General features: G+C 50.9%; 5 protein-coding genes across 9 annotated transcripts; all 5 read left to right on the top strand.

The window, feature by feature from the left end:
• The first annotated feature begins 587 nt into the window (after positions 1-587).
• rpz4 (rapunzel 4) lies at positions 588-4,328 on the top strand. 2 transcript variants are annotated; one of them, XM_088412130.1, is made up of 2 exons: positions 588-722; positions 2,180-4,328. In XM_088412130.1, exon 2 carries the CDS (start codon positions 2,187-2,189, stop codon positions 3,357-3,359), a length of 1,173 nt encoding a protein of 390 aa, XP_088268256.1. In that variant the 5' UTR covers positions 588-722; positions 2,180-2,186; the 3' UTR covers positions 3,360-4,328. The 2 variants fall into 2 exon arrangements, with proteins under 2 accessions (XP_088268256.1, XP_088268257.1); XM_088412131.1 differs by having other exon boundaries at positions 613-722; positions 2,176-4,328.
• A 2,829-nt stretch (positions 4,329-7,157) lies between these two features.
• On the top strand, positions 7,158-11,464 carry LOC148425933 (uncharacterized). 4 transcript variants are annotated; one of them, XM_088410301.1, is made up of 6 exons: positions 7,158-7,303; positions 8,506-8,795; positions 8,894-8,950; positions 9,082-9,297; positions 9,855-9,992; positions 10,131-11,464. In XM_088410301.1, the coding sequence occupies exons 2-6, from the start codon at positions 8,511-8,513 to the stop codon at positions 10,194-10,196; spliced, it is 762 nt and encodes a 253-aa protein (XP_088266427.1). In that variant the 5' UTR covers positions 7,158-7,303; positions 8,506-8,510; the 3' UTR covers positions 10,197-11,464. The 4 variants fall into 4 exon arrangements, with proteins under 4 accessions (XP_088266427.1, XP_088266428.1, XP_088266429.1 ...); XM_088410302.1 differs by having other exon boundaries at positions 7,161-7,303; positions 8,472-8,795; XM_088410303.1 differs by having other exon boundaries at positions 7,161-7,299; positions 8,472-8,795.
• A 1,188-nt stretch (positions 11,465-12,652) lies between these two features.
• On the top strand, positions 12,653-17,152 carry LOC148425934 (uncharacterized). Its single transcript, XM_088410299.1, has 7 exons — positions 12,653-13,483; positions 14,232-14,358; positions 14,868-14,978; positions 15,058-15,114; positions 15,620-15,778; positions 16,087-16,203; positions 16,503-17,152. Exons 1-7 carry the CDS (start codon positions 13,398-13,400, stop codon positions 16,608-16,610), a joined length of 765 nt encoding a protein of 254 aa, XP_088266425.1. The 5' UTR covers positions 12,653-13,397; the 3' UTR covers positions 16,611-17,152.
• A 576-nt stretch (positions 17,153-17,728) lies between these two features.
• slc25a11 (solute carrier family 25 member 11) lies at positions 17,729-20,458 on the top strand. The gene is made up of 9 exons (XM_088410298.1): positions 17,729-17,921; positions 18,263-18,415; positions 18,477-18,594; positions 18,659-18,747; positions 19,427-19,517; positions 19,605-19,695; positions 19,862-19,961; positions 20,031-20,082; positions 20,164-20,458. The coding sequence occupies exons 1-9, from the start codon at positions 17,857-17,859 to the stop codon at positions 20,317-20,319; spliced, it is 915 nt and encodes a 304-aa protein (XP_088266424.1). The 5' UTR covers positions 17,729-17,856; the 3' UTR covers positions 20,320-20,458.
• Positions 20,459-21,877: 1,419 nt separating this feature from the next.
• Positions 21,878-26,932, top strand: eno3 (enolase 3, (beta, muscle)). The gene is made up of 14 exons (XM_088410470.1): positions 21,878-22,045; positions 23,111-23,200; positions 23,280-23,375; positions 23,447-23,505; positions 23,853-23,922; positions 23,988-24,121; positions 24,371-24,487; positions 24,555-24,660; positions 25,072-25,269; positions 25,352-25,428; positions 25,484-25,608; positions 25,675-25,783; positions 26,076-26,134; positions 26,802-26,932. The coding sequence occupies exons 2-14, from the start codon at positions 23,116-23,118 to the stop codon at positions 26,869-26,871; spliced, it is 1,305 nt and encodes a 434-aa protein (XP_088266596.1). The 5' UTR covers positions 21,878-22,045; positions 23,111-23,115; the 3' UTR covers positions 26,872-26,932.
• The last annotated feature ends 783 nt before the right edge of the window (positions 26,933-27,715 follow it).

The raw sequence follows: 27,715 nt of genomic DNA on the forward strand, positions 1-27,715 counted from the left end.
CTTCCGGCGGCTCCAAGAAGCAAAAATAAATCAATTAGATACTCATTTTTGTTGGGTTTATTGCATCAGTCGTTTTTTCCCTTTATAAATTACGAGAGTAAAGAAAAGAAAAAAACTACCACTGGTCAAGTTCCTTGTTTTTAGCACCAGATACGGACATCGGATCCGCATGTAATTCTTTCACAAATAAACAAAATGATTTTGACTTTCTTTTTTTGTGACTTGAGAAAAGGCCAAGAAATGTAAGGTTAATTGAAGAGCTAGCTTTCTTTTCAGGTGATGCGTCAGCACTTAGGAAAACATGCCTTCATAATTTCTGATTCATATGTCCATGATGAATCTGAAAAAATGATCTGTCTTTCTGCAGTTTACAAATTCCCAGTAGTACAATTCCCAGTCTCATTATGGATATAGCATAATGAAACGTAACTTTTTTCCACATTATTTATTGTTTAAAATAAAGTAACGACAATTTTGAAAGAAGGTCCAAATTTCTTTCCACCAGAATTTATTTACACGGCGGAAGTTTTGACTTTGCCAAGTGGGTGGGGGTGGGGGTGGGGGTGGGGGCAGCTTTGCGATGACGTTATATATCGCCACCCAAATAGGTGCGGCTAGATCACGTGACAGCAACACGGAAGTGCAGTGTGGAGGAATTTTTTAACATCTTCGCCTTCGTCTCAACTTTTTTCTTTTTTAATTATTTGTTTGTTGCGGAGGAGGTGAGTACTATTGGTCGAATCGTGAATTAAGCCAACATTTCCCCACATAGGCTCGCTGTTTGTCTTTTTCAAACGACTTTTATCGACTTTGTATCGTTCTTTGGTGACTTGATCGATGATTGTTGCGCTTTCGGACGTTTTGTGCTTTGTGGGGAAAAAGTGGGTTTTAATTTGTTAGAGTGGCTGCTCCCACTAAGGCTAAGTGGTGAATGTCAGCACATTAAAAAAAACAAAAGTTGTCGCGTCCAACTTTTCTGGGCGTTGTTCACTTGGTACTCGGTTGTGACGTCACAGTCCGGGTTTCGCTTGCCGTATCTTGACTTGCGCGAAAGTTTAGCGGCCGGCTGTGCGGTTTGAACAATCTTGTTAACGTGCTTTGTTTGCCTCAGAGCTTGTCGATCGATCGATCGACGCCTTGGCCATTACGAGTGCTCATTAACGGCCCGTTGCCTTTGCTCAGCTCTCTTTTAAGTGCCCCGATCGGATGTTCTGTTTTCTCGACTGGCCACGCGCCAGCCAACCAGATCGGATGGAATACGGCAATCGGATTGACGCGCTCGCCTTTTAGGAAAATAATCGCATTAAAAATTGTAATTGAGACTTTTCACGCGTTGGATTCAAGCTAGAACGTTAGTTTAGCTTCTAACGTGTACACAGTCCGGCGGTGTCCAAACTACGGCCCCGGGGCCATTAGGGGAAACGTCTACCTCACAAGATAAGAGTTAACGCAGTAATAACAGGCGTCGTGATAACAGGCGCGGCGCACCGGGAGTCTAAAAAAACAACAGAGCAAAGCAATGTGGGTGCCGTGTCCATCGCCGCATTCCCTGGAGCAAAGCGGGCAGACGTGCAGGTTATTTTCCACGGCCCCGTTGCCGCGGCAACCTAGCTTTTCGGTCCGGCGGGTTTGACCTCCTCGTTAATCTCGTTCCGCGCCTCTTTACCTCGCCGCGTATCTTTGTTTTTTCTTTTTTTCTCTTTAGGAGCGGCAATTTGGCTGCAAAGACCAGGCTTTTTGAATCCATTACCATCTGCACAAAGACGTTTGAAAAGCAATCAATAACGTTTGCAGAACATTGTATCTTTTAGATTCTTGCTCTTCAAAATGACGGACGTAGCATTTAGGCTCTGTTGCAGAAAACCAAACCGTTTTTTGTCACCAGACGGTGTAGCGCGTTGGCTTAAAATTTGGACCGGCATCCTCCGAAACTTGTGATGTGCAACTTTAGCAATTTAGCATGTTAGCTTAGCATTAATGCAGGAACGGTCGGGCACTTCCAAAATCGCTCCATTGCGGGCGAGCTGGCTAATAGTAGAGCTAGCTCGTCATAGAAATGAGGAACTCCTTGACGTCTACTCGTATCCGCTTATTGCCGGCGCCGCTCCGTCAGATGCGAGAATTTCCTCCCTACGGGAAATGACTCCACCTCTTTGATCTTCTGGTCCCGGCTAGCCAGAGCGGAGATGGCGGAGCAGCTGCAGAGGCTGGTGGCGGAGAAGAAGGACATGGTGGAGACGGTGATGGAGGCCTTCGAGCAAGGCGCCGAGGTGGTGGCCAGCATCGTGGGCGACATCTTCCCGGTCTTCTCCATCGCCGCGCCCATCGTTAAGCTGGCGCTGGACAACGTGGAGAGCAGGGAGGCGGCCTTCATGAAGGAGCAGTTCCAGAAGGTGCGCGACCGGCTGGACGCCGTCTCGGACCAGATGCGGCGCATCCACGAGGAGATCAAGAAGAGCGGCATGGACGCCGCCTACTTCTCGGTGGAGGAGAACATCACCAACCAGTTCCGCAAGTACATGGACATCCTCAACGCCAAGGCCAAGTTCCGGGAGGTCAAGAAGAAGCTCTTCCTGGAGCATTTCGACAGGACGGGCGGCGACAAGAACCTGCACGTCCTCTACAACGCCGTGACGGGCGACACCTTCTCGGGAGAGTCCATTCTGGAGATCGTCCTCAACTACGAGGAGAAAAGCCGCCGGCCCCTGGAGGATTTCTGCGCCCGGCTGAAGAAGCTCTTCTGCCTGGGGCTCATCGCCCTGCTGGGCCACGCCGCCCTGAAGGGCTACGACGAGGAGGACGCGCTCCTCCGGGACTGGGGCGAGAAGATGAAGGCGGTGCAGGAGAAGATGAACGCCGTCATCCAGGACTGCGTGCTGAGCTTCCCCAAGCAGGCCGAGCTGGACGCCAGGCGGCTGGCGAGGGACAACCCGGCCTGGAGCAACCAGCAGCTGGCCGAGGCCACGGTGGACAAGCTCAAGAAGAAGTACGACTGGGTGTGCTGGTCGGTGCGCGTCTTCAAGTCGCCCACGGGCCTCTTCGCCCCCAAGACCTACCACTGCCCCGTGGGGAGGAGCCGCTTCCAGGTGCCCGCCTCCGACGACAAGCTCAACGTGGTGGTGTCCTACAGCTCCTCGCCCCGGCCCGTGGACGCCGACGGCGTCCGCCGGCTGATCCAGAGCCAGAAGAAGCTGGGCGTGACGGCCGTGGCCGAGACGCTCTTCGAGCAGGTGCCCGGCCAGTGCGCCGTCCACGTGGTCAAGGCCGCCAAGGACCTGGCCTGCGCGTGGAGCTTCGCCGACCACCTGCACTACTGGGAGCAGCACAAGAACCTGCACGTTTGCCTGCATTCGGCCTAACGGCCGGCCGTTAGGCCGGCTCTTCTCCCGGGGAACCTCCGACGCCACGCCTGGCCTGGCCTGAAAAGACGCCCTCGTGTAGTCGCGTGGATGACAATTCCTACTCACTAAAGCACATTTTGTGCTCTATATCAGGGGTCCCCAACCAACATGCAGTATGTGCACGTAAATTATGAGCCCTTCAAAACACTTGAAAAGCCTCAAAATGTACAAAAATGTACAGAAATGACATTGATGAAATCAATCATATCACTGAAATCCAAATGCTAGTCGACGCAATTCTGATGTTAATCAGAGGCAAATGCAAAACCTTGGCATATGCTAACATATAGCAAAGGGAAATACCTGGCACAAACCGAAATATTAACCAGCTAAACGCATACAAGGCAGCACTATATAACATGCCGACGTGGCTAGCATGTTATCCGCAGTCGCAAGTTGTTGGATCACCAAACAAACTCATTTGGAGCATCATATCACAAATGACGACGTCGGTACAAAGAAAGTGCAACCTACAGACACTCGTGGGCCACATTTTTACGGATAGACAGAACGTGTGTGTCACTGACTGACTACGCACTACAAAATGTAATATCAACAGTGGCCAGAGGTGGCGCCAGAAAACAAAAGATCAAGCCAAAGCGCAAATGAATCAAATGTCAAAGGATAAACGCGAAACATCATTATTTGGGCTGCGGCCCGGCAATCGGGGACCTCTGGTCTTTGTTGTTTTTGTTTGTTTGTTTTTTTTCTTTTGATTGTTGCTTTTCCTGAAGCGGCCCACCTTTTATTACAATTTGTATCACCGACTTCAAAACACGTGCTCATATAAACCACTATGATCAACAAGGCTTTCTCCCTGTTTGCCTTTTTTCTTTGAAATATATCTATATAGCTTGTTGACCGTGTTGGACAGCGGATGTTTTTTCCATGCGGATTGTCCGAATAAATATGAACCCCTGGAGGAAACTTTGATGTTTTTGATGTGTGATGTCAAAGGAAAAGCACACCAACAAACACAACTTACAACACGCCGTCCAAGGATCCCTTGCAAACGGGAGGTGGCGCGTGGCAAATTTAGCCTCTGTCCGTCTCATTCACTGCCATTCAAATTTGGATGACGGATTGAAAAAGGGGCGCAATCAAATTTTTGTGTCCACACTCCGAATGACATTTGCGAGTCTTTCAGTGATTTGGATGATTGGCTTAGCCCGGACTCCCATAACGCAAAAGTCATCATATTCTAATTGTGCCAAGATAAATACTCCTATTTCAATCTCGGAAATATATAAATCTACTGCGTGCTTACTTTTGCTGTTCTAGCTTTTTGACCGTTTTTGTACATGAAGGGGGCCTCCCCAAAAAGGGAGCTATGTACCGATTGGCCCGATGCCACGGAACATTTTGAGTCCAAGTCCGAGTTTTGAGAACAAGTTGAGAGTAAATATGTATTTCTACTTGTTATGGGCCCAAGTTGGGTGGTAATATTGCCAGGCTAATGGAAAATCCCAGAGGTTGAAAATCAACATTCTTTTTTTGTATTTGGAATTTCCAAAACAGATGTTTTTCTCTCCGGAGCAGGAAAAGGCAACTTTAGCCATGGAGGAAACGCCCCAGCCGCTGCCCTATCATCACGTGCTTGCGGTTTTTCTATCTTTGTCGCAGAAGGCCGCTCGTCGTGTTCCAGAAGAGCAAAACAAGTCAAGGTCCGCTTTCCCCCAAAGCAGGTTGAGATCGGCGAGGAGCTCGAGATCCCAGCTGAACGTTTGCCGGTGTGTGTTTCCGAGTCAGGGAGGTCGCCGCCGCTTCCTACGCGCGTTCGAGATTTCGCACCGAATCCCGAACGCCGTCGCGTCGCCGCATGCCGAAATTTGATAGCGCGCCAGGAAACGGTGCCGGATGCGAAACGGCGACCCCAAACTGAGACGTTTGAGAAACTATCTTTTCATTGTTTCACGCTCTCGCCTCACCTTCAGACCACGACTCAAACTTTGAACCATTCGTCGCGTTCAAATTTTGGAGCAATCCGGCACGGCGTCCAAACGGGCCGAAAGCGCCGACTCGATTTCAAAATGGCCTCTCGCGATTTTCTGATCCGCAATTTTCTCGTTCCGGTCGTGATAAAAACGCGTGGTGAATTTCAGCCCCGCACACCGGTGCCGGGCGCGGGTGTTTTTGGAAAACGAGCAAACTCAAACCGAAACATTTAATTAGCTATCTTTTCACGGCACACATTTGTATTTTCCGGCATCGCAAACACGGGTGCGGGATTTCGCGTTGATCAAATACGTCGTACCCGACGCAAATGTTTTCTGTCCGTTCGGTCGTTGTTTTTGTTTCTCGCGGTCCCGACAGAGCGAACATTGGGAATGTTGAATAGGTGCCGTGATGCTTTCCATTTGAGCGCACAGTCGGAGCATTGAAGCGCCCGCCGTCAGTCATCAGGTGACGGCAAGAACGCGGACAAACATCACGAGCCGTCGGCGGGATGCGGCCGTCGCCTCGTGCCGGCTCGCGCCGCCTCGCTTCGCTCTAACCTCGCTCTCGGCTGATTCGCCGTGGGCGGACTCGCTTCTTGTCGTATGGAGTGCTTTCGGTGTGGGGGCTTGTGATTGGCCGCTTCGCGCGGGGGGGCGGGGCGCACGGCTGCTGTCTCGGGAATCGCTCCCAGTCCACTTCATAGTGCCCGTATATAGTGAGGGAGACATTTTGGAGCGCCGTGGGAATGTGTCATCATCAGGGAGAATACGTTTTCCAGGTGTGGCTCCCTCTAGTGGTATGTGGAAAAATGACTGAATTCAGGTTACGCCGGTTTGAACGTTGCATACATTGCATATGAAATTTCAGGAGGCCCATATCCCTTGTCAGCTTAAATTTTAAGGGATCTTCTACGACTTTCAAACTTCAACTTTCAAAGGCAAAGTTGGACCAAACGTGAGTCTTTTTCACCTCTAAGATATTTACTTTCTGTTCGGTTTTCAAATTCAAAAAAGGAAAAACCCTGCTCCGGTTTGGCTTCAACCACAAGCAGGTGTTTCTTAACCGCCGGTGAGCTTGCTTACCAAATCGCAAAATGGAACGTAAATGTTTGTACAGTTCTAAAGTAATTATATGACATTTTTGATGTATAATATGTGATGGCGTGCACTTGTTTGCCGTGTTTGGAAGTGAAACGCCTTGGTGAGTGGCAGTCGGGGATATGTCGCCCTCTAACGGCAGTTCTTCTCATCACGATGCTGACAGTGAAAACAATCCGACGCCATCCTTAGAATAAAGCTGCTTTGGACGAAGAGAAAACTAGACACAGCAGACCGTTCTTCATTTGGAAAACGATCGTTTGCATAAAACACGAGTGGTTGCAAAAAAAGAAAAAAGCTGTGTACAACTTCCTCACTAAGAATGCGCAATGAGGACATAAAAATGAAAAGAAAGTAAATATGGAAGAAGGATGATAAACTTTGCAAAAACATATAGACACATTTTATTTTATTTTTGATTAAAAAAGGGGGGTAAACTGTGACCGAAAGACACACGTACTTACGTTAAGAAATCATCATAATATAGATTTTCAAAGAAAATCATGTTCCAAAAGAAACACAATTTCAAGCTATTGAAACGTGTAAACACTTTGAGAGTAAACAGATTTTTCAGGGAAACAAAAAACAATCTTGAAAGATAAAAAATATGTATATTTATATGAGAAAAAAATACAATCTTAATGATGTAACGCTTTTTTAAGTAACACATTTAAACAGCACAAATGACACGGTGACGTCACATGAGTTTTGAGTGGAGGGAGTGAGGGAGGGGGCGCAACGCAAGGGTTAACAAGGAAGGCCGCACTTTCTTTCCCATTTACTGGAAGAGGTAGCGAGTCCTCGGAGTCATCCACCAGCGTACCGAAGCAGAGTTGATTCACCGACTGTGGATCTACGCCGAGGCACGTAAGTCCGGAACCGTTTTGTTTAGTTTGTCAAAGGTCGCCAAAGTCAAGGGATTGTCCTCGTTCTCGTCGAAGTCACGTTTTTCAACCGCGACTTGTTCGTCGATCTGCAAACGCAGACGCAGCGTGTTTTCCCGGTTCCTAAACTCCAAGTCGGATGGGATGGCATCTTCGCGTCACGTTCATACCTCGAGAGCGCTATTTATTACCGGAAAACATCTCGAGATTAGATTGAAAACTTTAAAATCTTTACGGACGAGCCAAGATGTTAAAACGCAGTTCACGTCCTGACCGCTGGTGGCAGCACCGAGTGCGCCGTTGAAATCAATTTAAAAAAGACGGATTTGTTCCTTTGTTTTGTTCTTTCCAGTAAATTTTCATATGAAACTTCTCGGTTCACCAACACTTGTCTGCCCTCAAAAGCTCGGTGTCTCGTTTAGCTGCCTTTTTCGCTTGGTTTTGGCTGGATCGGTGATATACGTCGGTCCTTCCGCCATCTTGGATGGGGCGGCCCCGCCTCCTAACCTGACCGAGGGCGCGGTCGAAAGATTGGAAGGGAGGAAGGAAGGAGAGAAAGGCTGAGGAAAAAGAAGGGGAGGAATGTGAAGGAAGAATAAACGCAATGTATCAGTCGAATACTGTGTTCATGAAACCATGTCTCTCACCCAGCAGGCATGTTGCAACATGCCTACTGGGTGAGAGACATGTTGCAACATGCCTACTGGGTGAGAGACATGGTCCTAGCGCCCGCCACAGTATTCAAATAGAAATGGATGCGCTGCCAGTGTAAAAATCAGGAGTATGTATTGGCCCTGAAGACGTCTGGATAGGACCGCTTGTCTCCCGCGGAAGAAACAAAAGAGAATTCGAGTCCAGACCGCGGGCAACAGGCCGGAAGGCTCATTCAACAAGAATTGCCTGCTGACCACGTAGGACTTTTGAGCGCACACGCACTTGCATTATCAGTCGGACCACGTGCCCCGATGGTGTCTAAGAAGCGGGCGCGGAAGAGGCCAAACTTAAGCACTTCTGCTAGCACCGGCGGGCAGGGCAGGACAGGACAGGACAGGACAGGACTGGACTGGACTGGACCGGACTGGACTACTGGACTGGACAGGACAGGCAGCACAAGTGATCCCGCGCATCTTTGCTCCTCTGTCTCCATCCAGTCGACCCACGTTGCGTCGCTGTCACCTTTTCAAGGCAGGATGTCCATAACCATGACCAAGGCGGACGAGGTCACCGTGGTGACGCTGACCTCCGACCCCAACAGCAACTGCCCCCTGATGTGCCAGCTCTGCGGGGGCCTGTGCTACAGCCCAGCCTGCTGCTCGGTGTCCAGACGCCTGCGGACCCCCCAGTCCGTGCTGGGGGCCCTGCACGTCATGGTGGGCTTGCTCAACATCGCCCTGGGGGCCATCCTCATGTCCAGCGGGGGCGGCTCCTGGTGGCAAATGGACATCACCGGATTTCCTTACTGGATGGGCGCGCTGGTAAGAAACGCACCGTGTCATGCGGCGACATGCTTTGGAATTGTTTTCGTCCTCGTATTAGTCCTAACACTCCTTGATCGTTTTCTCGTCCGCGGCAGTTCATCGTCTTCGGCTCGGTGTCCATTTTGTCTGAAAAGTTCCCCAGCCCGTGTCTGGTGAGTAGCGTGGCCTGTCTTGGTTCCGTCCGATGTTCGCGCAGATGCTTTTCCTCTCCGCAGCAGCCGAGCCCGCCCCCTGTCCGAGTTGCCCGCCAGCCGAGTTCTGTTTTGACATCTGTGCGTTTTAGGTGTTAGCCAACGCCGTGCTGAACTTGTCGGGAATCGCCCTGGCCATCGCCGCCATCGTCCTTTACGCCGTCAACCTGGACAACATCTACGTGTGGAACACTTGCCGGGACGACGCCTCTTATTACGGCTCCAGGTGGCCGGGCGCCGAGCCCACGCTCCGTCCCGCCGCCGCCAGATATTTGCACCGCTGCTTGGGGACCAGGCTCGTCCTTCTCGTGAGTGCGCCGCACGCTCGCGTTCGCAGTACCGGTTGAAAGATCGCTTTTTCTTTTTGTTTGTTTTGCAAACGGCGACTTTAATCCTGCAAGGTAAAAAGTATGGTGGCCCTCGAGTGCAAATCACACAAATAAAAACAAGCAAACAAGAAAAGGTCATCGCAAACAAAAAGGCCTTACGAGTCGTTTTTTCTGGTTTGCTTCTTTTTCCTTGTTTGCGTCCTTTTTGTTTGTTTTTTTTTCAAGATTTTCTATGATGAATGAATGAATGAATGAATGCAAAAATAGGGGCAATTTTACTCCTAGTTGTTGCAACCCCGTGTTTCATTCGTGAACATTCTATCGCCAACCGCTAAGGGGCACTGTTTCATTGTGTATAATCACAAACTCAAGCTTACCGTATGTGTCCAAATACAGTAGGAGAATAGAGAGATTGATTTGCACACAATTCCACACTCGGTTAACTCCAAAACATTATTATACATGTATAGGGAGCTAAAAAAACAAAAATAGACAGTTACAGTATCCAACTTGGTTATGTTTTTGCGGTTGTACAGTTGCTGCTGAGAGCCGTCAACATCATAGCGATCATACTTTGCGTCTTGGAACTCTGCTTGACTATCAGCTCCAGCGTCTTGGCCGTCCGAGCTCTGTGTCGCCACGGCAACGGCGATCGGGATGATACCCGGCAGCGGGTAAGAGTCAAGTCGGCGCGCCCTTCTCGCTTCGAATTACGCGAGCGTCGGAAGTCTTTGATTTCTTTTTTCCTCCGTGTTCTAAATGACGGATGTTGACGGACGGCAAAATGAAACCGTGCCTTTTGTTGTTTTTAGAATCGTGACGAGCCGGAAGGCGGATACAAGGCCGTCGCGCACGATGGGGAAGTGGTGCTGGCCTAAGCCCCCCACCCCTCCTCCACCCCGCCCGTCGCACCACATTCTTATACCTGCAATCGTATCACACGCGCTCCTTTTTTTTTCTACTTGAGTTGAAACTCTCTGTGTGTGCTTTTCCACTGAGACATTTATAGAGTCTCTTGAATGTTGTTGACACTTGCAGCACATTCTCACTTTTACATCTTTAAACCTGTTTACAGATATATCTACAAAAACATTTAGATTTTTTTTTTTCTTTTTTTCCTCCCCGGCGGAGTGGATGTTCTGCCCTTGGAGACACGGCGTCTCCCCACACACGTCCTTCACCAAGAGCTCCAATAGCCACCAATACTGTATACAGCGCACGTTGCCAAAACAAATAGGGGATAACCGATATACTGCACAGTTGTTGGAACACCTGGCCTTATTATCACCCAAGTTGGGCTGACTTTGAAAGGGATGAAACATCTTCAAATACTTTTTACCTTAAATGTTCATCGGCATCAGCCATATCCATGCACGCGTATTATTTGTATATATATTCTTTTGTTGAAGCCGTTGAGGGCTATTCCAGTCAGAAAAATCCCCAGACGAGCAGGGGTTAAACAGAGGTAGCTTGAAAAGGTTGCGGGCGAGAACCTGGGCAAATAAAGGAACAAAAGGGCCACATTTGCGCTTGATAGCGCTCGCGGTTGTTCGGCTAGCGAGCAAACTCCCCTTCCTTGCTTTAGTTTTTTGGCCCGGAAGATGTCCAACGCAGACGGCGGCCCGGTCCCGTGGCCGGCCGCCTCCTTTTGCCCTTCTAACCAAAGTCGTGCGTCATCAATATCGGCCCGGGCCGGACCAGCGCGGCGCCGGCAGATGTCGCCGCTCTGGGCGCCGCCTACCGGCCGGGGGCCGCGGTCCGTCACCAGATAGGTATCGGGGTCGGGCCGACGCCATCCGTCGTCGGTATCGGCGCCGATACCGGCCGGCCTTAGTTGAAACTCGGCGCCGCGATCCGGCCTTTCTTGCGCTTTGAAAACCGGCGCGCACCGGGCGCGTCAAACATGCGGCCCGGAGCCTGCAGGTTTAACCGGGCCCCAGAGATGATTTTGTAAGGCGCAAAAAGGAGCAGAATTTTTTTTCAGTGAAGGAGCAACTTGAAATGTTTTATGACGAATAGCCACGTTCATTTTTTATGCTGAATAGTGACGTTGTGCACGTACTATTATGGACACTGTTAAAAAAGAATAAGAGATCTGAAGTTGCTGTGTTAAAGTTACGTACAGTAAATATATACCGTGGTTTAATTTGTCTCGGGAATAGAATTTCCTTTATGCGACCCACAAGCTAAAACCGCTTTTACGTGTTATCGGAGTCTAAAAGCTATTTTATTTTGAGAAAGCTTTTATTTTGAAGATTGGCCGGATTGTCTCGGATTAGTTTTTCACTCACTTGAAAAAGTCTATCTCACAAAGAAGTAAAATGAGTAAGAAACCGACGTCTTTGCAAAGGAGGAAAGGCGCCGTGAAGAGACAGGTGACGAGACAACAACTTCAAAGAAAAAGGAAGCTCTAATATCTAGGATAAAAATCTCAAACGCGGTGGGGATAAATAGGTCGGGGATCCCTGTTATGGACCCTGCCTAAAACGTTTTATACAACACCCGGACATGTAGCATAAGTTTTATGTGTGACTTCATGGATGTGATAGGTCTCTGATTTTGTCTACGGTCAGTTCCTGGTGACGGGAATGATGACGCTTTTGTCACATGGACACTAGGCGCCCCCTGGCCTGGTGAGTCCCCGCTCTCAAAGTCCCGTTAAAGTTCCCGTTAGTCCTTTAACCAAGCGGTTCTCAAACGGGGCTACGTGAAGGCTCTTTCTGCACCTATCAAGAATGCCTTGAAGTCATTCAGAGCCAGGGATGTATCGTCACCTTTTTTTTAATCCAGACGTTCAATCACAGATTCGTAGGTATGGATTTGATACTTAAGTACTAAATACTTCAATACGGCAAGTACCACGGATTATCACTTTTAATAGGAAGAGTTCAGTTGTCTTTTCAAATGAAGAGCAAATGAGTTGGACCGTGAAGCCAGTCGCTCGCAAACGGCGTCGGAGTGACCGCCTTCCACGTTTGCGTTTGGCAGAAGTTCTTCACGGCCTTGCTGAACCTGGCCTGCTTTGTTTTTGCGCTGGCCGCCTTTTTTGCGTACGCCCGGCGCGGGCGAACCTCCGCCGGGGAGCTCGGGCCCGCCTATCGCGAGCTGACGGGGAGTGCGCCGGGTCCGCCAGAGGCAGCTGACGTCGGCGGACGCCACTTTGATGGCGCCGGCCGCCCTCCGGCTCTGGCTCGCCGGGCGAGAGGTACGCGACCCCCGCCCGCCTCGACCGGCGGACGACGCCTTGCGATGCGCCGGAGCAGGGGTGTCAAACGTACGGCCCGCGGGCCGGTTCTGCCCCGCCCATGGCTTCGGTCCGGCCGCGGTATAAAAATAAGCGGATGTTTGTTCATATTTGAAAAAGTTGAGCCTAACACAGGGACGTCAAACGTGCGGGCCGCGGGCCTGTTCTGGCCCGGCCCGCAAATGGGTTCAGTCCAGCCCGGAAGATGATTTTGTAAAGTATCAAAGTGAGCTGAATGTTATTTCTTAATTAATAGTGATGTTGTGCTTGTTTTATATTGGACACTATTAAAAAAGAAGAATACGTTTGAAGTTGTTGTTTTAAAGTTCTATAAATATATAGCATGATTTAGTGGTCCAGCCCACTTGGGAACAGAATTTGCCTTTTCTCCGTGCAAGCTTAAAGGAGTTTGACGCCTCTGTTCTACCTGCTAGCTCCACGCGACACTAATTAGCGTCAGTGTTGCGGCGCTTGAACCGTTTCAGGAAAAACTATTGAATCGGCGATGACATGTAGACAAATCATATAAGGGTACTCCGGGTTATGTATTCTTTCTCCTCTTTGTAGAGTAAGCAGAAGCGTGGTGAAATCAGATCGGATCATTATAAAAAGCCTTTTTTTGAAAGCACCCATTGGTTTTTAACGGCAGTTTCTTTACACCGAGCGCCATCGGTGGCATGAAAAGAGTTCAGCCATATTTTCTTTGTCAAAAATAAATGGCTGTTTGGGGTTACGTTCTATATTGTTTTGGTGACGTCGTAACGCGTTAGGGAAGGCACATTTGCGGAAGCTATCAAGATTTTATTGTGAAGGGCTGAAAGAGCGGACGGGAAGTATGCTTTGGCATTACCGCGATGACGTTTGTCTTTGCCCACTTGGAATCTTTCAGGAGCCGCCGGGCCCGCAGCCAAGCAGCGCAAGGTAACATTGCACATTTTAACGCCACTTTTGTCTTTTTTACACCTTCGGACAATATCATAACTATTTCGACGTATATCTTGTCAATAGTTTGAAGCGGTGAGAAAGATTCAGTCTCCTTTCACCTGGCCCGCCCTGAAAAAAACAAATTCCAAGCATGCACTGTTTAAACAGTGTTTACATCGCCGTTCGTTGATTGCAGCTTCATTCTGCAGTGGATTGTTATTCATCATTAATTTAACATTTTCTTTTGCAGGAATAGGCCGCTATTTCTCTTGCATTTTTTTAAAATCAAGACTATCTTTTAATTGAAAAAAAGTTCTCCTTTACAACGTAAATTTCATTTTCATTGATAATGTTATTGCAGGTTTAGTTCAAATTAAAAAAAAAAAAAAAATTCCTCAATCCTAGTTGGACCAGACCATCGAAAGTGTTTATGTATCAAAAGAAGAAAGAAACTAGGTCACTTTTTTTTATTTGCAATTTTTTCTCAACAACTATTTTATTCATGAAAAAAGGTCCTTTACTACATAGATATCATTTTCATTCATAATTGTATTGCAGGTGTATCTCGCTTTTTTTTTCTCATTCTATGTTGGACCAGACCAGCAAAAAAAAGCCCGACTGAAGTCACGCATACTTGCGGTACTTTTGTGTCAACATTTTTGAGTGCGGCAAGAAAAATGCCATCTTCAGAAAAGCAAACAGAAAAAACAAAACAAAAACTGATGAGGTTTCGCCTTCCCTCCAGGAAACGGGTTGAAGACAAAGGCGTTGCCGCGGTGACGTCCGTCGGGACGAGCGCGATGGGGAGCCGTCAAAGATGCTGCGGCTCGCCTTGCGGGGTGGCGAGGGGCGGAGCCAAAGCTGTCCTCGGGGTAACCCCTTTCCCCTCACTCGCGCGCCTATTTTTGTCCATGGCATCGCAAATACTCCAATCGATCACTCCGCAGGAAAATAGCGTCCGTCCCAAACCCTCCAAATATGAGACGCACTTTTTATTCTCACAAATGAAGGCCAAAAGTATGGGGCGCGTCCAATAAACCAGAGGTCCCCAACCGCCGGTCCGCGGCCCCGCACGGGTCCATGGATCGACTGGTCCCGGGCCGCGTGGGCCGCATCCCAAATAACGAAGCGATTTAGTCGATCCTTGAACAGTCATGCGGCGGACGGCCGCTCTCGATATCCCATTTGGTGGCGAGGGAGGACGGCGCGGCTCCGCTTGAGAGCACTCGCCGTCGGTGACGCGCGGGCATCGTGAAATCCGGCCCGTGAGCGGGGGAACGTCTTCGCTTATGATTTTGGAGTTTGTTCGTTGATCCAGCAACTGTCAATATGTCCGTGTGGACGAAAAGCTCGGGGACTCCTGTGCTATTATCCGTTGCAGACCATTCAGATCCTGGTGGGCGCGGTCACCGCCGGCTTAGGGGCGGGCAGGACGTCCACACGCCCCGGAGATCTGGCCGCCCTGGGAGCCGCTTACTGGATGGGCAGCGCGGTAAGCGAGGCCTCGTCGCCCGCCCGATTCCCGGCTGCGGAATAAGCACTCGCCCCCCCCCCCCCCTTCGTTTTTGCAGTTCGTGGCGGCGGGGGCGTTGTCCATTTTGTCCGGCCGGTGCCCGTCCTGCTGCTTTGTGAGTATGGCTCCCTCTAGCGGTAGGCCAAATGGTCGGGGACAGACGTGCGGCTTTTCGTAGGCGTAGAAAGCGGGACGGGAGGGGTCCGGACCACCCGCAATCTTCAGCGAAAGATCTCTTTTCCTTCCGCCGTGGAATTTAGTGTCAAACAAACGAGCTGCCGTCGCTCCCCGAATAAAACGCGACGCACAACAAAACATCTGCGGAAGCTGCCACCGAGAGGGATGTTTAACGCATTCCATGCCAGGGATGTGTTTTCAGCTTTCTTTTTTCACCAGTGCAGACATTCAATCCTAGATCCTTAAACATCCATTTAATACTTAAGCATCTGGGATGAAATGTCCTCGATGTAACGAAGTCTGGATTAAATCCTTCAAAGTTATCTGGGATCGCATGTCCGGACTCTTGAAAAAAGCCGAAAATCCCTCCATCCCCGGCATCCAATGAGTTCAATTGAAGTGAAGGATCTCCTTTTTTCTTTTGTGGTCCGGGATGTTTTCAGGCCAGCCTGACGGTGACCGCCAACGTGCTGTGCGCCGTCCTGGCCGCGGCGGGCGCGGTTCTGTACGCATTGGACCTGGCGGCTCTGTCGGTGGATCGCTTCTGCGGCGGCGCGTCCGCTTACGACGGCGGGTGTGCCGATGTGGCCTCGTACGCCATCGTAAGTCAAGTCCCTGCGCATCTTTCCAAAAAACTGCACGCACACAATACTTATAGTCATAAATTCTTGATCTTCTGCCAAGAACAATCCGTGTGGTCTTTGCGTTGTTGTTTTTTCCCCCTAAGAAATTCTAATATGGGCATATAAATGACATTTGGCAAATTGACCATTTCATTCGGTATTAAGTACAAGGTTTCACGGAGATACATGAGCGGGAAGTGAAAGGTCTCGTTTACCGAAGCCGCGCCTCTCGCCCTTCATCACGTCGTTCAATGAATGATCGGGTGAAATGTCTGTATTCCTTTCAGCGCTTGACTCGAGGTATGGACATCACGCTGCTGGTTTTGGCGGTTTTGGTGTTCTGCGTCAGCATCAGCATGAGCGTCCTCGCCGTGGCTTCCGAGCCGCCGGGGCGCCGGCCGCAGGTACGCGCGAGCACGCTTCCGTCGACAACGCAACCTTTAAAATCCTTTGATTTTTTTTTTTTATGTATCCATTGATTGATTTCTTCCTTAATAGATGTTTCACAACGTGTTCAAATTTGAGTTGTTTTGTAAAAGAAAAAGTGTGATTTTATTGTAAGCGGTTCGGGAAATGAATGGAAAGAGTTTTTTTTTTTTTTTAATATTTAAAAAGTGTTTGAAGTTATCATTTTCAAACCGATTTCCCTTTCAATCACTAAATGTCTCATTTTGGCTAAGCTAGCTTTGTTTTGCGGCCGCAGCATGAAGAAGACCTGGAAGAATTCCTCTACCCGGACCGGGACCGGCACCAGGACCATCCCGCTTCAAGCGGACCGCGCAAACAGGCGGGAGGAGTCCGAAGAATCTAAAAATTGCAATTGCGGAAAATATTCTCATATTCACTCTACAACCAAATATTCGCTTGCTGAGTTAACCGCCTGAGCTTTTTTTTTTATTATTATTATTTTCAAAGTAGAATATTACAAAATCAACATCAAACTTATTCAAACGTATTTTATTCTTTTGGAGAGAAAAAATTGATCGGCATTGAATGATGCTTCGAAGGGGCGCGGCATGCACACGGTGAGAGGCGCGGCTTCGGTAAACGAGACCTTTCACTTCCCGGTCATGAACGTAGATATGCGGTGGAACTTCATACTTAATAAGAATTGAAATGGCCAATGGTCACATGTCATTCTGATGCAAATATTGGAAGTTTGAAACGCGGTGATCTGGGCCCTTTGGTTGTGGCCGAGCCGAGCGCGGCACGGACGGGGAATTTCAAAAACTTGAACTACTTGCACACTGTGGCCCTTGGTAAAATGAATTTACATCAACTTAAACGTTAACTACATTTGACAGGATGTGTAAGGAAAAAAACTCAATGAATAAATGATGAGATGTAAAGTGATTGGAACATGAACATTAGTCTGATGTCAATTAACCTGTAGAAAAAGGTCGATTTAATTCAAGTGTTGACAGCGATTGTTGCGAGAGGGCCACAGCACCATCTGGCGCCGTTGGTATGCAATCGCACCACACTGCAAACGCAAATCCCATTTCCCGGACGCGCCTCACTATTTTATTTGATTATCGAATGGTACATTTAACTGTTGAGTTTTGGGACTTTCGGTCCTACATAGTCGGCGCGGTGTGTTGTCAATTTATTTAATCATATTTTTACCTGATTATGTATCTGATTTATCTGGCTTGCCGTGTCCATAAAATAAAACAAGAATATCGATTGTTTCGAAGTTGAGAGCATCACTTAACTAACTTTCTTTCCAACTGGCAAAAAAAAATAAAAAAGGCCAGCAGTGCGTTGACGCGTCTTTCTCGTTGTCAGCGGTAAACTTCACAATTCCGAGCAACATTAAATGCAACCGAGTGTTCGGAGCTCTTCGGCCACGGCCGCGGATTGGTCCGCCGCTCAAGTAAGAATTCGGAAACATTCGGCCGCATCTGCTGATTGGACCGAGGACTCACGTGACCCGCCGTGCCTCTTTACAGTGTCACCTTGGCCCCGGCTGCTGCAGGTGGACTGTCCGGCCCACAGGCAGGCGCAGAGACGGGAAGGGAGCCCGGAATCGGAATCGGAATCGGAGCGGGCCGACCATGACGTCTCAGAAGAGCAAGACGTCTCCGAAGGCCATCAAGTTCCTCTTCGGAGGCTTGGCCGGGTAAGCGGAACCGCTGGACGGATGCCCGGACTAGCGTGCTAACAGCTAGCAGCGAGCTCGTTAGCAAGCTAGCGACTTCCAGTCCCGAGTTTATCGATCACCTCTGAGATCGTCCTAAATGACTGACAAGTTTTGTTTTGTTTTGGGTTTTTTTTGTAGCCGGTTGAGAGCATCTCGTACATCGTTGACACGGTAGCGCCGTAATAAATAATCCCAGCGAATCCAGCATCGTCGGCGAGAAGTAGAGCCGGTTTTAAACAGAAAGTCGCTGGAAGAAAGCCAATTTTTTGTGAACGGACCAGATTAACAGTGCGTCTAATTGTGCTTGTGCGCGCGCGTAGGATGGGGGCCACTGTGTTCGTGCAGCCCCTGGACTTAGTGAAGAACCGCATGCAGCTGAGCGGTCAGGGCACCAAAGCTCGAGAATACAAAACCAGCTTCCACGCGCTCGCCTCCATCCTGAAGAACGAGGGCATCGGCGGCATCTACACCGGGTAGGGCGCCGTGACCTTTCACCCCCCTGACCGCCGACTGATGCGCGCCGCGTTACGTCAGCCTTTCCGCGGGGCTCCTGCGCCAGGCCACCTACACCACAACCCGTCTGGGCATCTACACTATCTTGTTCGAGAAGATGACGTCGGCCGACGGTCGCCCGCCAAACTTTTTCCTCAAGGCAAGCCGCACTTTGCCACCCCCCCAAAAGACGGCGCCGCGCTCTGACGCGGTTCCTTTCCCAGGCGCTGATCGGGATGACGGCCGGCGCCACGGGGGCGTTCGTGGGCACGCCGGCCGAGGTGGCGCTCATCCGGATGACGGCGGACGGACGGTGAGGGTCGCGCCGCCGATCTGGCCCGCGTCACTTCGGCATCGCGGGTGGCGTTACTACTACGGAATTGGGGCGGCGGTGCCAGATTTTCCACGACTCTCGCATCGTTTTTGCAACGCTGCTGTGTGATTCGTCTGGCACGTCCGGAATTTGCGGCCATATTACATTGTTTTTACCACGCTGTGATATGGCACTTACAGATTTTATAGCACAAATTCGTCTTTTTGACAACACTACTCATAATTCATTTAGATTGCTGGTGGAAAAGTAGACATAGCGTAAACTATTAGGCTCCTGCTCCAATTGGTGCAAGGATTATAAAACAAAAAAAATCCACATCTTATTTATTCAACTTTGGAACTACATTTGCAGCGGTATCTCTAAGCGTATTTTATCCTCCTCCTGAAGATCGACCACGTCGCAACATGGACTTTATCTCTGGCTCACCCGCCGAAAAATGACATCCCGAATCACATCCTTATGAAACTCCATTTGCAAAGGAGCTTGTATACCACAACTTAGCGATGAGTCATTTTGTCTTCCAATTCATTTGCTCTTGATTTGAAAAGAAAGGTGTGCTGTACCGGTCCCATTTGGACTTGCGATTACGTTTGCCGATAGCAGCGGAAAGCGTTGCGCGACTGCAGCGCGCTAATAAACCGGCTCGTACCTCGCGCAGACTTCCCGTTGACCAGCGACGAGGTTACACCAACGTTTTTAACGCCCTGGCTCGGATCATGCGCGAGGAGGGCGTCGCCACGCTCTGGAGGGTGAGCGCGCCCGCCCGCCCGCACCGCGCACGCACACACATTTGTTTACCTGCATGGCCCCACGGTTTTTTTCAATGTTATTTTTAGGGGTGCGTTCCCACCATGGCGCGGGCGGTGGTGGTCAACGCCGCCCAGCTGGCGTCTTACTCGCAGTCCAAACAAGCGCTGCTAGATTCTGGTAAACACACACACACACCAGACGTTTTGTGTTCCCAACTCACAAAGATGAGGTCTAGACTAGTGGGGCCCACCAAAATGGCCCCGCGCGGGCAAGAGGTCCCCACGAAGATGGGAACATGAGCCCCAACGTAAAAACGGCTCACGTGCGTCCCGCCGTCCTTCAGGCTACTTCGGCGACGACATCCTCTGCCATTTCTGCGCCAGTATGATCAGCGGCCTGGTCACCACGGCGGCGTCCATGCCCGTCGACATCGTCAAGACCAGGTGAGACCCCACCCGACCCGAGCCGAGCCGAGCGGGTTCCTCTCACCGACCGCCTCCCCGTCCGCGCAGGATTCAGAACATGAGGATGATCGACGGCAAACCCGAGTACAAGAACGGCCTGGTGAGTCTGGGCACCGTCATCAACACCGAAGAGGGGAGGAAAAAAAAACCCAAGTGTTGTGATGCGTGGTGTGACCGCTAGGAGGTGCTGGTGCGCGTGGTGGGCAAGGAGGGCTTCTTCTCGCTGTGGAAAGGCTTCACGCCGTACTACGCTCGCCTGGGGCCGCACACCGTGCTCACGTTCATCTTCCTGGAGCAGATGAACCGCCTCTACAAGACCTACGTGCTCGACCGCTAACACGCACCTACACGCACACACGCACACACGTACGCACAAGTGTTGTCAGTTTATTCTTTTTGTAAAAAGAATGCAGGATTGAGGTCAAGAAGACGAACCGCGGCGACACGTGTCGACCATTAAAAACTGTGGGACGCTTGCTTGGACTTTGTCGTTGGCGTGTCGTCATCAACGTGAACACGCGCGTACGCAAACACGGGAGGTGAAAAACACTGACGCACGTACGGGAACGCATGGACGCAAACGGGCCAAACGCCGAGGCGCGCGGTGAAACTCGGAAGGGCGGACGCACGAAAACAAAAGACAAATACGCAGCACGCGGAGGGACAAACGCAAGACGAGAGCAAAATGAGACAAAGGCAAACCGACAAAAGTTCAACTGCACGCTGAATAATGTTCAACTACGCGCAAAAAAAAGCTGAGAAATGGATATTTTGTAGCGTATTTTGCTCACTGTTCGGCGAGCCGCGTAAAAGGGTCGGGCGGGCCACATTCGGCCCTTGACTTTGACGCCTGCGATTTAAACAATGGAAGTTCGATTTTTAATTGAATCGTAATGGTATTCTTTGAAACTCTTGATTCGTCTTGGCTTGGATTGATGTATACATGCATATATAGGAGGCCCTGAGGACAAACGTAGCCACACACGGGGGACACCTGAAGGACACGCGCCGGGAAACAGGCGGCGAGATGCGGTCAGGTCACGTGACCAGGTCGGCGGGTCGCACGCGCACGCGCAATCGGTTGTTGACGTATTTCCGAGCGCGCCGGCTTGCGCGGGATTGACAAGTGCGACGGCTGGCCGCTTTGGAGACGTGGCTTCTATTTCTGCTCGCCGCCGAAGAAAGGTCATCGCAAAGGTTAGGGCGCGCGCGCGGCCGCGCGCCTGACCTTTGCTTGAAGGCCGAGCGGCTCATATTCCCGCTCCGGATGAACTCTGACCTTCTCCCGGGGCGCGCCAGGGAGCGTCTGTCTGTTCCGCGCGCATCGGGACGCCGGCGGATGGCCGCCACTTCCCCGGGGCGACGAGCGGGCGCCTCACCCCGACCCAAACCCCATTCAAACTTCGAAGCTGAACTCCGTGACCCTCAAAACGAGATCTGTGCCCGCCAAACTGCACCCCAATGAGTGTAAAGGTGGAAAATCAGGCCGGCGCCGAGCAAAAAGGCGTTCACTTCTTCTCCCTTTTCCCCCCTTCCACCTTCCTTCCTTGATTTCTTCCCTCCCTCCCCTCTCCACCCTTTCTTCCTTCCTTCATTCAATTCTTCTCTCTTCCCTTCCTTAATCCCCCCCCCCCCCTTCCCAAGCGTCCTTCACACTTGTTCCTTCTTCTCCCCCCTTCCTTCCAAACTTTGAAAAATTCGGGAGGAGCATTTTTTGTTCCCAGTCTCTCTTTTGAAGGCTTTTTTCTCCAGACTTAGGCATGTGTGTGAGGGGCACGCGTGACGGGGGCCCAAACTCCAGAAACGACTCGGGGGTTGCCCTTTGGCGCCCAGGTCACACGCCGTCCCGTCGGATACACGCGTGAAGGGACTTTGCGATTGACAGCCGGCAAAAATTTGCAGACGCTCCCTTGGCCTGCGTCGGGCCCCGCCCCCCGGCCGCCCGGGAGCCATAAAGGCCGGCTTGCGGCGCCCCGGGCGGCACGCTTCCTCGTGGCCGTGGGACGCTTCCTCTCCGCCCGGACCGGACAAACTTCTCGCAGCGGCAGCTGAAGACAGTTGAGGTAGGCCCCCCCACCCGCCCCCGACCCCCTCCCAGCCCCGATCGCGCTGTTTTCTTGTCATTTGCGCACAATCTTCAGCACAAGGTCAAAGTTGAGACAAACAGGAAGTGAGAACAAAGTCCAGAGGGGAGGAGCTCAAGGGACACGTTTGAAAAGCCGAAAGGTCATTCCAAGTTTACCCAAACAATGTGGAATATATCGTTAGACTAGATTAAATGAAGCTGTATACATGTAAAGGGAAAGTATGTTATTTTTATGCTGAAATTGCATCGTTGCTAACCATCCTAACTAATACAACAAGTATTTATGCGATTTAAAACATGCTCCCATTCGTAAAATTGTCAACTATGTTAAATTGCTCATTTGACAGTTTTGTATTTCATGTTTAAAAAGTCATGAAAAAGTTAAAAATTGTAAAAATACATTCTTATCTTTTTTTCCTAATTTGATCAAGTATACCCAATTCGTTGGTCATTTAAAATCCAATTTAATTAAATGACTCATGCCAAGAAATACAAATAAAATGGTTTGATCTACTTTTATTATTCATAATTACGAATTAAAGTAAAAATACATGATTATATAGTCCTCATTTGATCAAATATACCCCATTCATTGGTCATTTACAATCCAATTTAATGAAATTAATCATTACAATAAATACAAATAAAATGGTTTGATCGGCTTTTATCATTGACGATTACAAATGAAAAGGGCTTTATTCTACCAATTGCTACTACAAATTTCCTGTACATTTTTTATTGAATTGAATCATTGATTTTAATCAAATAAACCCATTTTCTTTGAAATATTTGATATTTACAAAACGTCAACTAACAAAATGATTTGACGTGATGAGGGAGGACTTTATTAGCCAGCTAAGCTATTTGCTGTGGGAAATGTGGGAATACTTGAGCTCCCTCAAATGATTAGAGAAGGTCACGCTATTAATAGCGCAAATATTTCTGGGGTGTACAGCGTACAGTGTATTTTGATCGGCTGTCAGAGAGGGGGGAGGGGGGGGGGGCGATGAAGTGATATTCACGAGCTACTCTTCGTCCTCAGACACCATGTCCATCACCAAGATTCACGCTCGGGAGATCCTGGACTCCAGGGGGAACCCCACGGTGGAAGTGGACCTGTGGACCGCCAAGGGTGAGTCCGGCCCGGCCCGCCCCCCTGGCCCCCCCCCCCGGCCGAGCCTCGATAAAGACTTGGGCTCCGCTCGCTTCAGGTCACTTCAGAGCGGCGGTCCCCAGCGGCGCCTCCACCGGCGTCCACGAGGCCCTGGAGCTGCGAGATGGCGACAAGGCCCGCTACCTGGGCAAAGGTACGACCCCCCCCCCCCCCCCCCCTCCCCGCCCGCCGCCACGTCCTCAATCGTTTGCCCTTCCTTTTAAGGAACCTTGAAGGCGGTGGAGCACGTCAACAAGGACATCGCCCCCCAGCTCATTGCCAAGGTGCCCGCCCTCACATGCAATTAAAAATGTTTTTAGATAAGAGCCGCGATTCAGATGATCGGCATTGAAGGAGGGGCTTCAAGTAATATCATCTTTATCTGCTGCGAAAAAACGAATATTTCACCTCGTGGAGGTGGAGCATATAGCGCTCTTCTTTGGTGTCCGCATGACTGCATTTATTTCATCCTACCGCCTCCTGGTGGCAAAGGCGAGCGCGCCACCTGTGCAAATGGTTTCATGTGTTGCATGACACTACAATATTCACATTCTTTTTTCATTTTCATATATATATGTTATGGGGGGGGGGGGCACATTTAGGCGCTAAGCTCGCATCTGTTGGCTTGCAGAACTTCAACGTGGTCGAGCAGGAGAAGATCGACAACTTCATGCTGGAGTTGGACGGCACCGAAAACAAATGCGAGTTGGGCGCGAGCGTCCCGGGCCCGCCCGTCGGCGTCTGACCGCGCCGTTTGTCCCCGCAGCTAAGTTTGGCGCCAACGCCATCTTGGGCGTGTCGCTGGCCGTCTGCAAGGCGGGCGCGGCCGAGAAGGGGGTGCCCCTCTACCGCCACATCGCCGACCTGGCCGGACACAAGGACGTCATCCTTCCGGTTCCCGTCAGTCTTCCCGCCGACGCTCCAACATGGAGTCCCCGCGCCGCTAGCTGCCGCCGTCGATCGCCCGCGCGCGGAATTGAAAATGACTTTTGGTCCGCTGGTTATTCGGCCAGGGAACCGCTTGTATCGCGATCGCTAGCCTAAACCCCGAATGAGGAACGAAATCGGCAAACGTCATTCGCAGCGCGCGCGCGCGTGCCATACTGAGGAAAGCAGCGAAATGCCGCGCTGGGGCCTGCCAACCCGCAGGCCTTCAACGTGATCAACGGGGGGAGTCACGCCGGGAACAAGCTGGCCATGCAGGAGTTCATGATCCTGCCGGTGGGCGCCGCCAACTTCCACGAGGCCATGAGGATCGGCGCCGAGGTGGGACGCGCGCGCGCCGGCCGGTAGCGACGGGGGGCGGCGCCTTAAACGGCCCGGCGCCCCGCAGGTGTACCACAACCTGAAGAACGTCATCAAGGCCAAGTACGGCAAGGACGCCACCAACGTGGGCGACGAGGGCGGCTTCGCGCCCAACATCCTGGAGAACAACGAAGGTCGGGCGTCTCTCGCTGGGACGCGTCGGCCGTATTCAATCTGCCCTCCGATATCACCTCCCTCGTCCTCTTTTTCTCACCCTCTGTCCCCCTTCGGTCTCTTTCCTACCTCTCTCCCCATCTATCGTCCCTTTCTTCTTGTCCCCTCCTTCTCTCCTCCCCTATCTTTCCGCGCGCTTTCTCTCCCTTCCTCCTTTTCTCTTTCCATCCCCCCCGCTCTCACTTTTCTCACTGCTCCTTCCGTTCCGCTAGTCGCCTAAAATGCAACAAGTTGAAAGCCATCTAATACGGGGGCCGTCCCATTTTCAAAAAAACCGTCAAGACAGCGAATATCGATCCGTCGGTCGTACGGTACGCGCCTTCCGTCGCGCGACGGCCGCACGTTGACGACGGCGTCTCGGCGCGCCGCAGCTCTGGAGCTGTTGAAGACGGCCATCGAGAAGGCCGGCTACCCGGACAAGATCATCATCGGGATGGACGTGGCGGCGTCCGAGTTCTTCCGCGCCGGCAAGTACGACCTGGACTTCAAGTCGCCCGACGACCCCAGCAGACACATCAGCGGCGAGAAGCTGGGCGACTTGTACCGCAGCTTCATCAACAACTACCCCGGTAGGCCCCGGCCAGAGCGCTGACGGCGGGCGGGCGGGCGGGCGTGCGGGCGGGCTAACCGTGGAGCGCCTTCTCCCTCCAGTCCAGTCCATCGAGGACCCCTTCGACCAGGACGACTGGGACCACTGGGCCAAGTTCACGTCCTCCGTGGACATCCAGGTGAGGCCCGGCGCCGAGGCGCCGCCCGACCCCGGCTGACGCGGCCGCCCGTCAGATCGTAGGGGACGACCTGACGGTGACCAATCCGAAGAGGATCCAGCAGGCGGTGGACAAGAAGGCCTGCAACTGCCTGCTGCTCAAAGTCAACCAGATCGGCTCCGTCACAGAGTCCATTCGCGCGTAAGTCGCCCGCCCGCCCGCTCGCATCCGTCCGAGCGTCCTCACCCCCCCGCGCGCGCGCCGCAGGTGCAAGCTGGCTCAGAGCAGCGGCTGGGGCGTGATGGTCAGCCATCGTTCCGGGGAGACCGAGGACACCTTCATCTCCGACTTGGTGGTCGGACTCTGCACCGGACAGGTCGCGCCCTAAACAAAATTCAAACGCTGGAATCGGGGGTGTCAAAGTCACTTTTGCGGTGGGCCGCGTCGTCGTGTGACAAGCGAGTCAAATCAATCGCAATGGGTCCTCGCGCACTTCGAAAGCGGAGGACGGGAAAAAGTGCGGGGAAGGGAAATCGGCGCTAAAAAGAAAGGCTCGTTTGCATTTGGCGCCATCGGGGGGCCCCCGGGCCTCCGCTTTGACACCCGTGACTCAGCCCGACGCCTCGGGGGGGAAACCCGAGGTCACCGTACACGCATTTGTGCCGCAGATCAAGACCGGCGCCCCCTGCAGGTCGGAGCGTTTGGCTAAATACAACCAGCTGATGAGGTAACCGCTTGGGCTTTTCCTTCCCGCCCTCGCCCTCGCCCTCGCCCTGCCCTCGCGTTCTGGCTTCTTTCTTGACTTCCTCCATTTCGCCCTACGTCCTTCTTTTTCTTTCCTTTCTTCTCCCTTTTTTGCCTCCCTTCTTCCTCATTTTCCTTTCCACCTTTTCCCCTTAACTTCCTCTGTCCCTCCGTCCTTCTTTATTTCCGTTCTCATTCCTTCCTTCCTTTGTTCTTACCTTTTTCCCTTCCATATTTGATTGACCTCCTCCATCCTATCTTTTCTTTCTTTCTTCTATTTTCTTCTTCCATCACTGATTTGTTCCTTCCCTCCTTCCTTACTTTCCTTTCCTCTTATCCCCTCCCTTCCTTCTTTTTCTTGCCGTCTCCACCCCTTCCCTTATTTGTTGCTTCATTCCTTCCTTTTCTTCTTTCCTCCTTCCTGTACTTTCCTTTGCTTGTCTTTCCTTTTTTCCCTCCTCTTCCTTTTTTCTTGCCTTCCTCCATCCCTTGTTTGTCTCGCTATTCCTTCCTTATCTTCCTGTCTCCATCCCTTGCTCTCTTCTTTGCCTTCCATCCCGCCTTCTTCCCTTCCCTCATTTCCTTCCTTTTTTCTCGGCTCCACCCCCTCCTTACGCGGCTCGCCGGCCTCTCTGCCGTGTGCCCCCCAGGATCGAGGAGGAGCTGGGCGACAAGGCCAAATTCGCCGGGAAGGACTTCCGTCACCCCAAGATCAACTAAGGCCCCGCCCACTGTTTTCTACAGAAGACAAAACAACAATAAAAACGATGAAAAACAACAATCTCACGGCACCCGGTCAATAACGCGCGCGCGCAGCCACACGCACGCGTGCACATGCAAAGCCACACGCACGCGTGCACGTGCACGCCCCCCCCCCCCCCCCCCCCCCCCCGTGACGTCAACGCGCACGTTTGGTGGAAGGCCGCCCGTTGCCTGGCGATGAGCGGCGGCCATGTGACAAGTCATCATCAAAGACAAAAACATTGCCGCCAACGTCGGTGTCCAAAAAAGCCAAAGAGGAAAACGTAGAAAGGGCCCGCAAGTACAGGAGGAAATTTAAGGTGGAAAAAAAGGATATTCAAAAGACAGTTCCAGTCAAGCGAGAAATGCCACTTTAAATCAATTCCGAACCTAAAAAGAGAATTCTACGGCCGGTGTGAATTCGAGTCAGAATTTCCACTTTCAAAAAAAAAAAAAAAAACATTATTCCGAAACCAAACTCAGAATTCTCACAAAAAACCTCAGACCTTTTCTTAGAATTAGCGCTTTACAACGGAAAAAAAAAGTCAGCCTGAATCCTCATGTCAGAGCTCAGAATTCCGACTTTGAAGTGCAAAGACAAATTCCTCACTTTCAAGTTGGAATTCGGAACAACAAAAAACGAAAATTCTGACAAAATTCAGACTTTTTTTTTTTTTGGGGGGGGGGGACACAATTGTCAAATCAAACATTAGTTTGTTTAACGGTGACATTTCATCATATTTCACAATTGCATTTTGCAGGATACTGGGACAAGACTTACTTCCTGCTTCCATGTCTAAAACTCATGGGAAATGTTGTCAGA

Source organism: Hippichthys cyanospilos, chromosome 3 (genome assembly GCF_059441005.1).
Source record: "Hippichthys cyanospilos isolate Australia breed blue-spotted pipefish chromosome 3, RoL_Hcya_1.0, whole genome shotgun sequence".
Taxonomy (NCBI): Eukaryota; Metazoa; Chordata; class Actinopteri; order Syngnathiformes; family Syngnathidae; genus Hippichthys; species Hippichthys cyanospilos.